General features: G+C 32.2%; 1 protein-coding gene across 1 annotated transcript in view; it reads left to right on the forward strand.

Moving 5' to 3' along the window:
* Nucleotides 1-18,747, forward strand: part of Su(Tpl) (Suppressor of Triplolethal) — an 86,135-nt gene that overhangs the window by 25,497 nt on the left and 41,891 nt on the right. The window contains exon 2 of the mRNA XM_023156533.2: nucleotides 7,117-7,167. Coding sequence (XP_023012301.2) covers nucleotides 7,117-7,167 — 51 coding nt within the window. The remainder of the gene's footprint in view (nucleotides 1-7,116; nucleotides 7,168-18,747) is intronic.

Raw genomic sequence — 18,747 nt, forward strand, 5'->3', positions numbered from 1 at the left:
ACACTCGTCAAAAAAATCATTTTCACATTCCATTTTGCAAATATAAAATCAATTACAACTCACCTGATCATATGGGGCTGAGAATCTATAACAGACTACCCCACGATATAAAAAATTTCAATGAATGTAGGAAATTCAACAAGATACTGAAAAAATTTTTAATTGAAAATTGTTTTTATTCATTGGATGAATATTTTAATATGTAGTTGGTGGCCTGTTACTGTCTAGCTTATTAATCTTTTTACTTTTTACTTTTTTACCTTTTGTTGTCCCGACTATTCCTATACATATTGTACTATGTCTTTTTTGGAAAATAAATATTATTATTATAAGAATCATTACAATTGAAAATTAAAATGAAGAACCCTGAAATAAAATTACAATGAAATAAAATACAAGCAAAAAATTGAAAATTTGAACAAGTGAACAAAAAAGGGAAATGAAAATTGAAAGATTTGAAGTAAGTAACTTCACGTCGTTTCGATTGTTAGTATTCACAATTGTCCTCCTCAAATAAGAAAAACATTCTGTAGTAGATTAGAAAAAGACTGATATTATGAGGGGTTCATGACAAATTTCTGTAGCAAAGAGATATGCAACCATAAGCCATTACTTACGATAGGTATGAAATTTCTAATTGAAGTATAAAAGAATGTAATAAGAACCATAACCGGTATAGGGTGGAGAGATAAATGTAGATTTTTGTATTCAAGAATTTTGTTCATATTACAAACTCAATATATCCTTCTAGCCACACCACTATCCATCTCGTTATAGAAAACTAATTTATTAATAGTATTATCTTTACCAAGAAAAGATCGAAAATATTTAATGAGCTAGATGATGTAAAAAAAATGATAACCATTGTCTAATATGATATAATATGATTTGAAATCTCTGAAAGAACAAATAAAGTACAAATTAAAATGAATAACTGAAAATAACAATAATATTGAGCAATAAATACAATAAAATGAAAATAAACAAAAAATAAAAAATTGAACAATCAAAAATGAAATAAAGATTAAAAAGATTTCAAACCGAGTTACTTCACGACGTTTCGATTTTTAGTATCCACAATCGTCTTTAGGTGATGACTGGACTATTCCTCCGAGAGATGACGTGTCATTTGATCGCTTTCACCTATCCCTTCGTCCCTCTCTCCGCTTCATCGGTTTAGTGGTAGTTGACCGTTTTCCACTTGATTAAAGGTTTCCATAAGTTGCGTATCTTTACGCTAGCTTGGCTGAATGTGTCGTTGGGCAAAATGTATGCAGCTTCTTTGAATTTTCTCTTGAATCAGTGTTCCTCCCTGTGGATGAGCTCAGCTTGTTGATGAGTCCAAACATTCTCTGCTATTCCCGATTTGCTGGTGTCACGCTGTGTGTTTCCCTTGTGCTTGACAATGCGGACCTCAATGTACTCTTAGTTTTGTCCTCTTAGTCTTAGATTTGCCGCACTCACAGGGTATCCGGAATCGCAGTCCGCGTTTGGTGGCCTGGTTTTCGTGAGGCTGCTACAGATGGTGTTTTCGGATCTGAAGCAGGTTGTGATCATTTCCGACAATCCTCTGTCGTAAGGAAGGGCAAGCACTGATTGTGACGGTTTTTCTTCCTTGTGAGGATCGTGCTGTCTTCTAGCCAAAATATATTGCACCATCACTTTGGGGTAAACATTCTGCTGAAGATCTTTTTTATGATGTCTAGTTCCTTCTCGAGATCTTCCTTCATATTACAGAGCCCGAAAGTACGATTCAGTCTTGATGATTCCTCTTTTGGTAGAGTGATGGTGGTTGGATTCGTGGTTCAGATACTGTCCCGTGTGAGTAGGTTTTCGGTATACAGATGTTTTCCATTTAGTGTCGGTTCTCTTCACCAGTACGTCTAAGAATGGCAAATCGTTGTGGTTTTCTTTTTCCATTGTGAAGGCAATGGAAGGTTTTACGCTGTTGCTTCAGAAAGGCGTCTAGTTCAGTATTCCCATGGTTCCATATTATGAAGGTGTCGTCAACGTATCTCAACCAGGCTCGGGGCTTCTTGTGGGCTTCTTTAATAGCCAAAGTTTATTTGTTCTTTCAGAGATTTCATATCATATTAGACAATGGAAGTCACAACTAGTAAAATTCTTCAAGTTAGTCTGTTGGTCATTATCACTGTAGTATTTGAAGCACTGATTACTGATTTATTGATTAATTTCTTCTCTGAAATTTCGGTTACCACCAAAAACGCCAAGGGTTTTCCTGCTAAAAAAATAGAAGAAATAATTTTCCTTCTATATTTGATTCTGAATTTATGTCTGTTAACTCTTAACAACACAAGTGCCACTTTACATAAGTTTAGTGCGCCTTCATGAAAAATTGCATTTCGATTTGTAATTTCATACAGAGTAATTTGCGATTTCAAGAAATAGTTGAAAGTTATAAGAAATGAGGTATGCGTTTTTTGCAAATATCTCAAATTCTATTGAAGATTTATATAGATGAACCACAGACCTAATGAAAGTTACTCAAAATGTATTTTCGATAGACAAGTGTCACATGTCGTTGTACCCCAAGTATCGAAATTGGGACCCATACTGTTTATGCAATGACATGAATAGTACAAGTGCTGACACTAAATGCGTCAGGTATGCAGACACCACATCTCTTTGAATTTCTTTCAAAGGTGACAATCTTTTGATAAAAAAGGTAATAGGGTTATTGATAGTTTAGTTTCCTGGCTGGAAAAAAAATGTTATCGCAATTTTGCTCTGAATGATGCTTTTGTTAATTACAATGTTCTTCCAAGGTTTGCCTGAAAACCTTATTTATTATTGAAATTGAAGCCAGATTTTTTCTTTTTTGGAACTATTCTTTGAAGACTTCAGAAATTAGGATCCTCGATGGAAAAATTGAAAGGATTTGTTGGGCAACTTGGCTCAAATCATTAATTGCTTTTTGGGTAATAACAAATCAAATTACACCTTAATCATAATTTTCATAGAAGGCGAACTGAAATTGTGTGAATTTAAACTTGTGAACTGGTCTCTTCAAAAATGTCTAACTATATGTGCATAGTAAAAATCAACCAGTAAGTCCACTCCCACTACTTTCATTCATAAGTTCACAAAGTTCTCGGTGACCTCGAAACGAAGTGCGGAGCCAATTTAGTTCTTTTACCATAGGCGTGCGCTCATATAAAAAAGAAATTCAAGGATATTATAGAAGCTTTTGTGGTAAGTTACTTATAACCAACTACAGAAACTAAAAACAATAATAACCAAAGCTAAAGCTAATAAACTAAACACAATATCAATTTCCGATCGTTTATTATAACTAATCCGATGCCCGTGGTACCGTCGAATCCGTCGATACTACAGCATGAACGCGTTGTATGAGAATCTCATCCTAAGAGCGGTTGACGGTCCCCGGCAACTCACGTGGTAATAGAGCCTACTGGTTGTATTATTCTACTGTGTTATGTGTGTGATCAGTTTAACTAGAATTAAGAAATAAATGCCGATGAAAAAACAGAATCAACATATCTTCAAATATTTGAACTGCTTTGATAAGTATATTATTCAATTATCGAGAAATGCGCCATTACTCATAAAAATGAAGAATTTCTCGTGAGTAGAAAGCTATACTTTTTCTGTGACTTTAAAGTAATATATTTTAAAATAAGATTCATTTTTGGAATATATCTCTAATTAGAGAAATGTCATTAATTTTTTCAATGAGTAACGACCATATCGAGCGGGTAATGGCCATTTATCGCAAGTAGAATAATATACTTTTTCTATGAAACCTAAGGAAGCATTTGAAATATTTTTACCTAATATTGAATACTTTGAAAATTGAATGCAAAAAAATCCTCACTTGAGCCCGAGCCTCATATTCTACTTCAAGACAAATGTGGGGGCTTTTAGAATCCCCTGTATCGCAGAGTAAACGAACGATTATCAATCTTACGAGCACTGGAAACTTGAAATCCTGTTTGCGGTTCTTTATTTGGAATCACAGCCAGTAGTTTACACGGAATATAAAGCATATGACGTCAATTTAGTTTTAATTCTTTCCTTAGTCTACAAGTGGTTATAAACGTAGCAAATGTTTGGATTTTCCTGATAATTAATCATCCGGATTTTCTTTTTGACGTATGCCATTTTTAAGTCGATTTGTTGTCGTGTTGAAAGAGGTTCATTTTATTTTTAATGAAGTTTGCATTCACTGGCTGCATTTTTTTGTTTCTCTACTGATCACTCTTTTGAAAAGGAAGGACGAACTGTATTATACAGTGTCCCCAGAAAGTTTGTACCATATAGAAAAAAGTGTTTTCAGTGACATAGAAAACCAAATTCCTACATTATGGTCTTGTGTCCGACCGAAACTGATTTTTACGACCGAAACCGAAACTTCCTTGCAAGAATTATGTTTTGAGGGAAAAATAAAGAAAACGTTATTATAATCAGTCAGTCTTTATTTTTTTATCTTTAAATCACAACGTTATGTATTTTTATTTATTGATAATCAACATAACAAACCCTTATTTAAGAAAAAAACATTAATTGCACCTTAAAGATACTTAAAATAGGTGAGGTGTTTATTTGAGTAGGTGTAGATTCTTCTTTTGAATATTATTAATGGTTAATTACTTCCTTATTAGTCAGTGGGTTATGCTTGAAGACTGGTAGTAAACACATCTAAAGAAATGAACTTTAAACGTTCAAGGCAGTCTCGGATATATCTACACAGTAGGTTGAATGGACTAACGCCTATCAGAAAACAACTACTCCCCTGGCAGAAGAGAAATGAAATACTCTAAAAGAATTCCGATTTTCAATTATGTAATATCATTGACTTTAGGTCGATGATGGCCACTATCTCGAATTGACAAGTGGCTAATGAGCCCGAAACCGGTCTGCAAGTGTGCCCGTTCCAAAATTGAAGGTCAACTCTTTCAGTTTTATTGCCAATTACATATGCAGGAAATTTTCTGCGAAGATTCCTGCACTTGACGCCTGTCGGATATAATCCAACGCCCGTCGTGGTATTAGCCAGGGGAGTAGTTTCTGATAGACGTCAGTCCATTCAACCTACTTTAGATTTATAAAATACTTATTTACGTTGTTACCTAATATCACAATAGGTACTTAATAGTTAGTTATGTAATAAACAAAGTAAATCAAAGTAAGTCACGACATGATTAGGCATGTGGACGCGGCAAAATGTCTTCGTCACTTGTATGACGTATGAAATTCAACGCGCCGAAAATGACCGATCACAGCGCGAGAACTCCCGAATTCAGTTTCGGTTTCGGTCGTAGTTTGGACAGGTTTGCCGCCGAAACCGAACCGGTTTTTTTGCCGAAACTCGACCGAAACCGAACTTTCGGTCGGACACTATGGATAATATGGTCTAATCAACAAAGTGTTTTTGTCCTATTAGAAACACGTTGGATTTCATGTTTTTGAAACCTTTTAAATCGGAGGTAAAATTTTTTATATTGTTCAAACAATATGTATGATACTTATATAATCCAGTTTTGAGTGGCCTTTTTTGAAAAAAAAAAAATAGATCAATTAGTGTAGCAACAGAACCTACATCATATATTTATGTAATAATTAGTACACCAACATTAAAGTTGTTTTTGATGGATATAATAATGCTAGAAGAAACTGAATCATCTGAGAGAAATCGCGTCTCGAAAAATAAGTAAAGAGAAATTGTTAGGAAACGGTAAAAATAAAAATAGCTATATTAGTTTTATCTGCAAACTTGATTGGAGTCAAGCAGAAAGTGATGCGGATTATTCAATTATACGATCAGCTTCCCTGATGTAATTGTAGCTGAGGATGTGTAAGTGGTATCCATTTAGCACTCGATGATAAAAGAAATACTTTGACAAACCACTCAAAAATATTGCCTTACAACAAGTTTATTCGGGAGGAACTATGAAATGAAATTTCCAACAAATTAAAGAATTAACTATCTCAAACAGATTCATTTCTAACAATATTTCACTAATCACACACTAATAATTTATATTCAACACTTAGCAACTAACGCTTAATTTATCTCCACTATTTGAATTCTTTGTTTAACCGCTCGATTCGCTTTCTGAACTCAACTGCCCTCTCTGGACGAGAAGCCGGCCTTATATATCGGTAACGATCATTCTAAAATTCTATAGTCGTTTCGGTACTGAACTAGAGTTCAATCGGCGGTTGCCGACTGCATTCCTTTTGCGGTGATCTCAAGTGTTTTTTCGCTGGCCGACATATCGGTCAGGGACGGTTTCAGATTCTTTACAAGATCATCTCTTCTTCATTCAGTGAATGCAACACTTTCAGCTTTTTATAGTAAAAGGAAAATGATTTCATGAAATATTCAATAATTATTAGAAAGTTACGTGCATTAACTGAAACTTTTATGATCGGGGAACGAAGTGAATATGCTTTTTTTATTGAAGATTTCAATTATATTCTCACAATGTTTGGTGCCATAACTGCTAAAAACTTGAATGAGCTGCGATACAACCGTTGCATAGCATTGGATCCAAAGAGCCATTGAGTGTTTTAACAGATATACCGAATTGGAAATTTGATCCTGAATGATAACACCACCAGGCAGATACTCGAAAGGGATTAAAGTGGATTTTTGTTAGACTATTTGCAAACAAAGTCGAATTATATCTGTTATGCAGGTAATAATTACCTTTAGTCCCTGTTTTGTTTTATCATACAGGATTAAATGGTTAAGGTACTATATTTCTGAAAACACTACTCATTTGTACATGACAGAGGATGAAACAAAATTATTCATTTACTGCAATCATACACATTCTGCAAATTGTTTGCTAATTTTTCAAATCATTATATGGTTTGAAATAACTCCGATGAGTCGATTGTTTACCATTTAACGTAAATTTTGTCCCGTTCGAAAGTTTTTACACTTCGAATTTATTAAGAAGACGACTAAGATGAAATCCCTATTTGGATAAAAAACAGTGTTTTTTGAATTTTAATATTTTTAGATAATGAAGTTTCAATGAATTATTATTATGTGACATTTATTATTATATTATCATCAGTGAAATTTTATATTTTTTTGGTAAATAACACAATTTTTTGTTTCAGAACAAATTCAATCACAAACCGACCATCAAATTTTTAGGGAACGAAAATGGGGTAAGTTGATTTTATATAATGTTTTAAATTATTTTCATTTTTTAATTTAAAGAAAACCCTACTTTCATTATCCGACATTTGCTGTAGATTTGGAGCTCAACTGTCAAATTTCGCAAACATATAAAGTAAAATTCACCTGAACAATATAACCCTTTACGGGATCATTAAGACAATTATTTGTACCAATCTTGAAATATAACTCGTGTTCATGTTTATGATGATCGATTAGAAACAATGAGTTTTATCAGTCGTGCAGTGAAGTGATTATTTGTGGTTCGTTTATTTTTGGATAATCGATAAGAGATGATTTTATTATATTACACTTCATCGACAACATAGAAGATTACTTTAGAAGGCAGGACTATATACTTGAATTTTTCTCTTCTTTTCTTCTCATTGGCATATTGGCCAGACAAGACGAACTATTGAAATTCATTTCAGAGAACACCGACACACATTCAAATTTCGTGGACCAGAAAAACCTTGTGTCGCCATTTGCGCCTTAGAGAACAGTCAGAAAAAACGAGAATGACTCAATTGCTGAGTCTTCGAGATATTACCTATGTCTTCGCAATCAACGCAGGTACCACTGATGAAGTATGTCGCAATATCAGACGAAACGTTTGGTACTACAGGGTCCATTCGACTCCGGACGTGAAAGTCTACGTTTTTATGTAGTCTCAAGTCTGTTTACGGCTGATTGATCCCAAAGTTTAGATAAAATGAATATAGTTTAAAAAGACTAAAAAAAACACGTTTTTAAAGCATACGAAACTAAAAAATGAAAAATGAATAGAGTTTAAAAAACTAAAAAACACGCTTTTAAAGAATATCGAACTAAAAAGTTTAAAATATTTTTTTTTAAATAAGCTTAAAACAATAACAAACAAAAAATACTAGTATTATTGTGAGTAAGATGTTTTTCAAAAGCGTGTTCTTTAGTTTTAAAAACTATATTTATTATGATGAAATTTTCAAAAATAGATAGTCTCAAGATAAGAATTACCACTTAAGGAGTCACATAGAAAAGTTGATAATGAATCATAAAATGACCATCGTCCAGAGGATGGTCTGTGCTGCCCAACAATAGGAAATTTACTTAATTCAATTTGAGCTAATACCCAACCATTAAGAAACTTATTTTATTGCAGTAATTTGTGCAAACTTTCTGAGAATGTACTTGCCAGTCGTAAAACTTCAAAATGTAATACTTACCCTTGGGTACCTGAACTGTTATTTGATCATATAGAAGCCTTCTTGGCCTAAAAGTTCTGTTCAGATTTATTTTTGTGTTATTATGTGTCATCATTGTATTATTGTTTTTCAGTTAGTTTTTTAGATCACATCATTGTTTTTTCAACTTGTTAATTCGTTTTAAATTTATATAAAAACCCTGATAATTTTCAAATAAAAAACCTCAAATTTTGTTCACTTCTTGGAGCTTTTTTTGAAAGCCTTCAAAAAAGATTCCCGTTGGAAAAATAAAATTTTTTTGATTTTCCACTTTGTTATTAATAATCAAAGACGTTCAGAAGTGAAAAATTGAATTGAAGCAATGAAAAAAAAATGTATTGCTTAAAAACGCATTTGTTGATTAATAATTTTTTTTGCTACTAAATATGAGTATTAAGGAACGTTTATTTTAAATCATTATTTTTATTTCTCTTTGATATTCTGAAAATAGAAACTTTTTTCAATTTATATTTTCTTTATTTATTTAATAAACAATAATAAATTTTTATGATATATACTACCAAACAAAAAAACCACGTGTCACCTTTTGTGTAAAAAATGTTTCTCTATTTTTTACAATTTTTTAATATTCTTCTTTTTTAAACAAAAAGTGACACATGGTTTTTTGGTAGTATTATAAAAACATATCGTCAAAATGTATTTGTTCATAACAAATTGTTTATTGAATGAATAAAGAAAATATAAATATCAGAATATCGAAGAGAAATAGAAATTATGATTTAAAAAAATTGTTCCTCAATATTCATATTTAGTGGCAAAAAAAATTGTTAATCAACAAATGCGTTTTTAAGTAATGACATTTTTTTCAAGAAACGATTTTGTTTTTAAAAATCATAATATTTATCACTGATAAAAATCCCCCAAAAAATTTCAAATATCTTACAAACGATAATTATGAAACGAAACAAAATTATGAAAAATCATTTTTATGTAACTTCAAATAATACGAATATCAATAAATTTGAATAATAAAAAAATTCATTGCTTTCATTGAATTTTTCACTTTTGAACGCCTTTGATTATAAATATAGTGGAAAATCAAAAGTTTTAGTTTTTCCAACGGGAATCTTTTTTGAAGGCTTTCAAGAAAAGCTCCTGGAAGTGAACAAAATTTGAGGTTTTTAGTTAAAAAAATTATCAGGGTTTTTATGTAAATTTGAAATTAGTTAATTAACTGAAGTATATCTAATAAAATAATCACGGGAACATTTTTTTCCATGGATTTTAGTTTATTCAAGTGTTTAGAAGGTATGTTAATTTTTTTTTATGAATAATAATATTTAATGGGTTAAAATAATTTTTATTTTTCTAAGGTCCGTATCGGTCAGCATGTGCTGAATGCGCATCGCCCGCTTTTAGCGCTATTTTCGCTTCTAAATTAAAATTATAAATATTGGTGACAGAGTTCCGGGACGTGAGAATTTTTTTAGTAAATTTCCTCCTCTTTAAGGATATTTTTATTGTTTATAACTTTTGCAATTTTTTCGAGTCCCTCTTGGAATTTTTCAAAAAATTGCTAGAGGTCATTCCAAATCGAATGAGCCCTGGATCATAATTTTCGGTGCTCTTGGACAGAAGTTCCAAAAAAAGGTTTTTGTGACCCAGACTAATTGTCATCTGTGTGAAAAACAACTGGTGAACCTCGTTCAAAACCACAACCATCGGCTTGAAAGGTTATGGCCGTGGTATGCGTCGATTATCTTGAGAAGGGAAATACCATCAATAGTGAATATTATGTAGCATCATTTGAGCGTTTTTATGGCGAAATTGCAAAGAAACTACCACATATGGCAAAGAAAAATAAAGTGTTTCATCAAGACAACGCATCGTGTCACAAGTCAAATCAAAACGATGGCAAAACTACATGAACGGAGTTTTGAATTGCTCCCACATCCACCGTATTCGCCAGATTTGGCTCCCAGCGACTACTGACCTCAAAAAAATGCTTACCAGTAAAAAATTTCCCTCGAATGAAGAGGTGATTGCTAAAACTGAGGCCTATTTTGAGGCAGAAGATAAATCATTTTACAAACGTGGTATAAAATAACGCGTTTTCGTTCTAAGCCTAGGTGTTGTGTCGAAATTTTGAAATGTCACGTTGATTCGCATAATTTTTGCCAATTGTGCAGGAGAGTTTTGGATTGATTGGAGTAAACTATACAAGCACGGCAACGTTTTCATGTGGGTTGTTTTTTATGGTAAAAACACTAGAAAGCACACCACAATCGACCAATTTGGAAAATGTACAACAATTTTGAAAGCATCCACAGACTAATGATTCAACCTGAATACACATTTCAACGAGAGAAATCAAAACACACCTGAAGACTGTATTTACAATTTGATATTCAAAGTCATATAGAATTCATTTTTAATAATCAACTTGAATCAAATAGAAAATTTCAAAACAAGTCAGTGTATCATCGTCTAGAAATAATAAAAATAATTTATCATCTCCACTAAATTGCCAACCTTCGACTTTTTCGAGTTCAAACCATGATTTCCTTCGAAAAATAAAACGATTAGAACAAATTATTTAAAATGCTGTAAGATTCTTTCGCTCGTCATCTGCGATATCAATTTCGACTTATTTCCTCCTATCGTAGAAGATTAAATTCGTAATACATATTCGAGAGCAATTATACATGGACTGTTCGATGAATATGAACCGAACATGATAATAAGCCGTAATTAGTTGGAAAGACCATCGCCGACGTTAAAAAAAATCGTTGAACATCCGGTATTCTCATCAAGGTTGGTGAACTTGTTTAAACAGGTCAATGCTATTGCAATCGCTACATAGTTGCTAAAATTACAATTTCGCTTGGCCTGTGAAATCATTAGTTTGCTGAAATGAAATAAGTCAAGAAATTGCATATTTTGACTATCATTCTGCAAATAAAATAATACCAATATGTTTAAAATCACCGGTAAGATACGCATTCGTATACTTATAATAAATTGATGGATCTAACATTTACAACGTGGTTAAACAATTTAGTAAAAAAAAGGGGTTTGGTTTTTTGCAAATATCTCGGAAAATATTAAAAATCCAAATTCTGAAAAAGGATCCTTAAAGAAGAGGAAATATCCTAAAATAAAGTCCTATCTCACCAATATTTATAATTTGAACAATAAACATTATTTTAACCCATTAAATATCATTATTGAGAAAAAAAATCACATAACCTCAAATTTTGTTAACTTCTTGGAGCTTTTCTTGAAAGCCTTCAAAAAAGATTCCCGTTGGAAAAATTAAGAAATTTTTATTTTCCACTTTGATAATCAAAGACGTTAAAAAGTTGAAAATTCAATTAAAACAATGAAAAATTTTTTTTATGTTCAAATTTATTCCTTTTCTTATTATTCAAAGTTACATAAAAATGATTTTTCATAATTTTTTTACTCTATTTGTTTAAAAAATTGTTATAAACAAATGTAGTGTTTATAATATATTTGAAATTTTTTTTGGGGATTTTCATCAGTAATGAATATTAGGATTTTTAAAAACAAAATCGTTTCTTAAACACATTTTTTTATTGCTTAAAAACGCATTTGTTGATTAACAATTTTTTTGCTACTAAATATGAATATTTAGAAATATTTTTTTAAATCATAATTTGTATTTCTCTTTGATATTCTGAAAAAAAACACTTTTTTAATTTACATTTTCTTTATTTATTCAATGAACAATTTGTTTTAAACAAATTAATTTTTACGATATATATTTTTTTAATAGTACCAAAAAAACAAAAACAACCATGTGTCCGCCTAGAACGAAAATAGTTGTCGATAAACTTGAATGTAGAAAAATTTCAAATCAGAAATATGTTTGTTTTATTCAAGCTTTTGGAACGGTTCCAAAAGCACACTACGACCTGCAGGAATACTATATACTATTTCTGATCTCAATAAAACACTCCTACTGTGTTATTATTTTATATGTGTCATATCGATCTAACCCAACCTTACTGAGTTGTAATGTACTGAATTAATTGTTTCCCTTTATTCAACTTTTATTTTATAAAAATTATATTACAATATTATTTTAATATATAAATTTTATTTTATATTTTATATTTTGGATTATATACTTAAATGTTACCTATACATATGATTTTTATATATATGACACTATGGATTGTACCACAAGTTATTGCACTCATCGCTTTGTCAGTAAGGACTAATTCTTGGACAATAAAGCACAGTTTTGATTGATTGATTGATTATTCATCGTTCTCCAAAGACCTGTTTTGTCAGGTTTATGTTTTAGAAATGGAGTCTGCTTTGGATTTTTTCCTCATCGCAAATCATTTAACCACTCGATTTGTTTTTTCTAGGACGTTTATATGTAGCAATCATGAAATGATTTTAGGTCATGTGTTCGATGAGATACTTGATTACGGTTTCAAATACACTATTAAAAATGTCCTTAGCACATATTAAACGTCAAGGCCACGTCCAATAATTCACAATTCTTGCAATAATTATATTTTAATTCATGATCCGTTTCAACAAAATGTCTACAAAACACCACAGAACCATTTACTGTTACAGAGAGGTGAAACAAAAAATTTTAGAGTAGCTTTCACTTTTATTATTCAGTATTTGAGCTTTTCTGAATTGATAATTTCTAAAATGTGCAAATCAAAACACTTTCCCATGTTTGGATTGATTGTTTTTCCGAATAATGTGATATAGTAAATTTTCGACCCGATGTTAATGCTTATTTGTGATATCTTTCGTGTCAAACAGTGCATTTTAAACAATTCCGATTCATGAATTTCAATTTCAATTCGTATTCAACATGCCCGCGTTATCGACTATTCGAAAGTTTTATGACCACACTTTTCTGAATATATTTTTTGAGATTGGAATAAAATGCTGTAATTATATTAAACTTATTCCATTATTTCGATGTATGTTATAGTAATGCATGTACGTAACATAAATGAGCATTGGAAATCGAGAATAACTAGGAACAAGTTTTGCGCCCAATGATTAAGATATGCAAATGAGATACTAATGCGGGAATTAGTTGAGATTTGTTATGAACTCAAATTTACCCATATTTGTTATTTAGGTGTGTGTACTCGTAGTTTATATGTTTTATACAGCGCATTTATTTAATGCCCCCCTTTTATTTTTTGAACGGATCAACTCAAAAAATTGAAATTTTGGATAACGAAATTGATGCATGAGTACTCTATTTTGAAGTGAAATTGACAGATGAAACTTTCAAGATGGCGGCTGGAAAGGGGGTTATTGTGTAACATCATTTTGAAGCTCCTGACGAATACTTCACAACCCTAGAATATGAAGTCAGTATCTTCACCTACTACAAAATGGCGGAACTTTTAATAATTTCCTGAAGACAAACACATTAATATCGATATTTCTAGAAATATTCCTTTTTATCTGCCATATGGCAATTCCAACAACCCGATAAGGTTTGTTTAGTTATTTTTTGTCTATAAAAACGACAAAAAATTTCACTACTAGCAGAAAGGTACCACGTCGACAATCTCTAAAATGGTCAATTCTCTTCCATTGGAAGAAAAAATTGAAGCGATTTTTATTTACGGTGCGACGCGTAACTTTCAGTGAACGTTTTCGGAATCCTCCTACCTATAGAAAATATTTGAGGGAACTTGTATCCAAATTCACAACTACCGGTAGTGTACATAACAAAAAGCCCCCAGGTCATCCGTTCATTCCGGAAGAACAGCAAGGACAAGTAATGGTGAGATGGTAGTAAATCCTGAACGGTCTACTTATTCCGTCGCGAATCTTTGTGAGGTGTTTCCTTCTACTATGTGGATACTTTTGAAGAGGAATAGGTATCATCCATACAAAATTAAAATGGTACACCAATTAACTGAAGATATTCCTGATTTCGATCCGGATCTGTTCTCCGGAATAAAATTCTGCGAAATCATGACGGAAACCCTTGCAAGGCATCCTACCTATCTTCACAATTTTTGTTTTAGTGACGAATGTACATTTTTTCAAACGGTAATGTTCACAGACAAAATTGCCGTTATTGGAGTGACACCAACCTTCACGTTTTCCGGAAAATACATACCCAATATCCAGAAAAAATTAACGTTCGGGCAGGAATATTGGGGAACTATACTGTAGGACCTCCATTTATTGATCAAAATTCAACAGGGGAAGTGTATTTTGAGTATGCTGGAAACTACTGTTGACTCTCTCATCACTGAAATCGTCGAAGCGAATCCTAATGAATTCGATTTGGATATTGTATTCCAATAAGATGCAGCACCACCACATTACTCCAAACAAGTAAAAAACTATTTGGATTCTACTTTTCCCGGTCGTTGGATTGGCCGTCGAGGTCCTACAGAATGGCCAACCCGCTCGCCAGATTTGACACCTCTGGACCTTTTTTTCTGGGAAGCAGAAGGTGTACGAAACTGAACCTGCTTTAATATTGGATATACAACAGAGAATAATAAATATTTGTATAGATATTGACGTTAGTTACTGTGTTCAAAAATGTTCGGCTTGAAATTTCGGTTAGGCTGTTCATATGTCAAGAAGAAGTTCAAGGCAACCATTTCGAGCATCTTCTGAACTGACCTCAAGCTTATTACCTCATATTATGTAGTTAAATGTCAATGTATTCAGGCAATTGTATTTAAAGTTCCGCCATTTCGTAGTAGTTGAAGATATTGACATTATATTTTAGGGTTGTGAAGCATTTGTCATGAGCTTCAAAAAGATGTGTCACAAGACCCCTCTTTCCATTTAATTTTTTTCCCAGATTGCCCGTTCAAAAAATAAAAGGGGGGAACATTAAAGAAGTGCACTGTAAAGCGTTATTGGAGCGGTTGAAGGCCGAAATTGCAAAGAAACTACCGCATATGGCATCAAGACAACGCTACGTGTCACAAGTCAATGAAAACAATGGCAAAACTACATGAATTGAACTACGAATTGCTCCCACAGCCACCGTATTCGCCAGATTTAGCTCCCAGCTACTACTGGCTGTTTTCGAGCGGTGCTGGAATGACTGTGTGGTTCTTGATGGAGGTTACAATGACGAATAAAGCCAATTTTGACAAAAAAAAAACGCGTTTTCTCTCTTAGGTCCGTGACTTTTCAGCCCATGTGTTGCACTCAGGTTATTAATTGATTTTTTGAAGTCCCATTTTTGGATTGCAAAATTGTCAAAAAACGCTCCAATTTGAAAGTGCGCTTACTTTGTTACCACCTCAAATTTCCGAATTTGCTCCCTATTTTGTAACTTATTATACACGCTTTATATTAGCTTCACCTGTATGTATGTATGTATGTTTGTTTGTATGTATGTATGTATGTTTGTTTGTATGTATGTATGTATGTATGTTTGTTTGTATGTATGCTTGTATGCATGTATATTTGTTTGTAACTCTCAAGCTCGGGATCTGTATTTGGCATGTGGCGCTGTACGCAACCTCCTTGATATTTCTTGATCTATTCGCGGGCAGGTGGCGCTGTATGTAACCTCGTTGATAGGTTGTTCTGAAGAAAATCAAAATAAATATAGTTTAAAAAAACTAAAAAACATGCTTTTAAAAAATATCGAACTAAAACGTTAAAAATGAATATAGTTTAAAAAAACCGAATAACACGCTTTAAAGAACATCGAACTAAAAAGTTAAAAATATCTTTTTAAAATAAGCTTAAAACAATAATGATCGAAAAATACTAGTATTATGTGTGAAAAAATATAACACAAGCGTCCACGATTTTTCCACAATAATGCTAGTATTTTTCGACCGTTATTGTTTTTAAGCTTATTTAAAAAAAATATTTTTAACTTTTTAGTTCGATGTTCTTTAAAGCGTGTTTTTTAGTTTTTTTAACTATATTTATATTTTACATAATGAACATTTTTAATAAAACTTCATGTGAGTTATTCAAAATCAGTATTTTCAATCCCTCATGGACCAAGTAATACAAGAATAGGGGGCTTGTTTGAAATGTTAGTTGTCTTTACGAATGTGGACCAAAAAAGCTGATTTATAGATTAATTGTTTCCTACTGTTGTTCACAGAATATTTTTAAAATGTCTTCTCCGTTTGAATATATATGTATGAGCTCATTTACATTCTGCATTCGATTATACAAATTCTTCACTGGCGTTCACTTCCGATGAAAATATCTTTATTAATTAATAAATTATATAAAATATGAGAGTATATTGAAAATTTTAAGGTTTTGTTTTACGAATAAATTTGTAAATTGTCTGATTTTTGTTTTTAATATAAAAATTTTTCATTATTTTTTATATTGAAAGACTTCATCAAAGTCATGATTTTGCTAAATTGGTGTTGGTCATCGAATAAGAATACGTAGAAATTTTAGAAAATATAAAAACGAAGCCATACGAGTCTCTGTAAGTATATTTAATTTTCAGTGGCATTTACGTCATGTTACTTACTGTGTTTTTTGTAATAACAGTTGAAAATTTTTATCACTAATGTTTTTACATGTAACACTATACATTGCATCCTTGATAGTTACCTAAAATAATGGGGAATGTTTCTCCTGACGAAAATCAAGTAGTTTTCATAAAAGATTTCTAAAACAAAGCATTATAAAATCATTTCAACCTTTTTCTTTAAAAAATTATTTAAATACTTGAAAAAGTGGAATGAATTAATGCATTCAACATTTGAAGGGATTCGTTTCTATTTCACCATTTGGCAACATCGGTTATAGCTAATAAATGAGACAAACAAAGATGACATATTTCAGAGGCGTGCTGTTCTGTTTACTTATGTTCCGAGTTCCGAGACATTCGGTGACATGACATTTTGTGCACCTAACCTATCTTCCTCTATAAATAACAAAACAACTGTTGTTTATGTGGCTTGTGGAGGTGGTATTGAACTATAATTTATATTTTGCCTTAATTGTTGATTTATAAAGATAATTTCCCCTTTTTAAAGTATACTATCTAGGTATGTATACATTATTTCAACTTGATATAGGCGCTGTTGCCAATATGTGAAACAAATCCCTTTAAAAATTAAAACCCAACATTTCAAACATCAATTTGAATACTTTTCGAAGTGAATTTGAAACACTCATGAATCAAACTCAACTTTATTTTGCTCAAACTTGCATTTGATGTAATAACCCAAATTGAGGAACATTCCCCATCATTCGATCTTGAAATAATTACCAATTTCGTCATTTGTGGCGACCTTCGATCGAAATGCAATTTTTTTCAACTCCGACTACTTTCAAGGATGACTGAGATTGTAGTTTTATGCTTGTGAGAAACTTAATTGCTCTCGTTCAAGCCACTTTTATCCCATTATCATCTCCCAATTAGCATTCAAAGATTCAATACTACTTTTTTTATTTCAACGCACCTCTTTGGATACAAGGTGTTTCTCGATTGCTACAGTTTCTAGCGAGAAATTACGTCGACATTCGTAATACTTGACGATATTTAATCTGGCCTATAATTGCTTTATATTTATAGAGCATTTTTCTATGTCACAATTTTTTGACAGAGCCAAAATTCAAATGGAACTACATTCTGTTTAAAAATCTGTTTTTCCGTTAACCAACTGTCGCACCCCTACGAACGACAACCCTCAGTAGTCGAAACTTGCGCGAGCTATGAATTAACGAGGTCTTACCTTTTAACGTGTGATTACTAACATGGGTTGGACGATAGCAAGTGAAAATCGATCGTTCAGACTAGGGCTTGAACCACCGACCAACACGGCAGTCAACTCGAGGGAGTGGACAAAGCACCCACGTCGAACCGCCTGGCTATCGACTGAGATTGAACATTGTATTGGTATATACTGTCATTGCTCTATCAAAGTTCTACACATTTTAGAATTATGTGAATTCACAGAATTTTTTCTCTCTTTTTCTTTTACCAGCTATCTCTCTTCTCTACCTCTGCTACTCTAATTTACCATATCTATCCCTTCGCATTTCTTCCCACAAATTCTTTCTCTATATAAATACTTCCCTCACCATCGCCCCCACTTTCTCGAAAGCATTTTTTCCTAATAAGAAGGAAGTAGAAATTAACCTATTAATATTTACATTTAATTGATTGATTTCAAGATGAATTTAGTATCTACCTACTGTATCTCATTCTTTTGCCAGAGCAACCAGGTGCTCCCAGTAAGGCTTGGCTGGGTAGGCACTCCATTATAATCCTTGGTGTGATTCTACGAAAGTTCAAGAATTTTAGGGGTTTCGAAGAAGATGTACATATTTTTGGACTGTAGTTGCATTTGATATGTGTTTCTGCTTCATACATTGCTACGCAGGTTTTTGAATAAT

The sequence above is a fragment of the Leptinotarsa decemlineata genome, unplaced genomic scaffold (genome assembly GCF_025532065.1).
Source record: "Leptinotarsa decemlineata unplaced genomic scaffold, Ldec_3_MD MMD2_tig00002974_RagTag_RagTag, whole genome shotgun sequence".
In the NCBI taxonomy this organism is placed as follows: domain Eukaryota; kingdom Metazoa; phylum Arthropoda; class Insecta; order Coleoptera; family Chrysomelidae; genus Leptinotarsa; species Leptinotarsa decemlineata.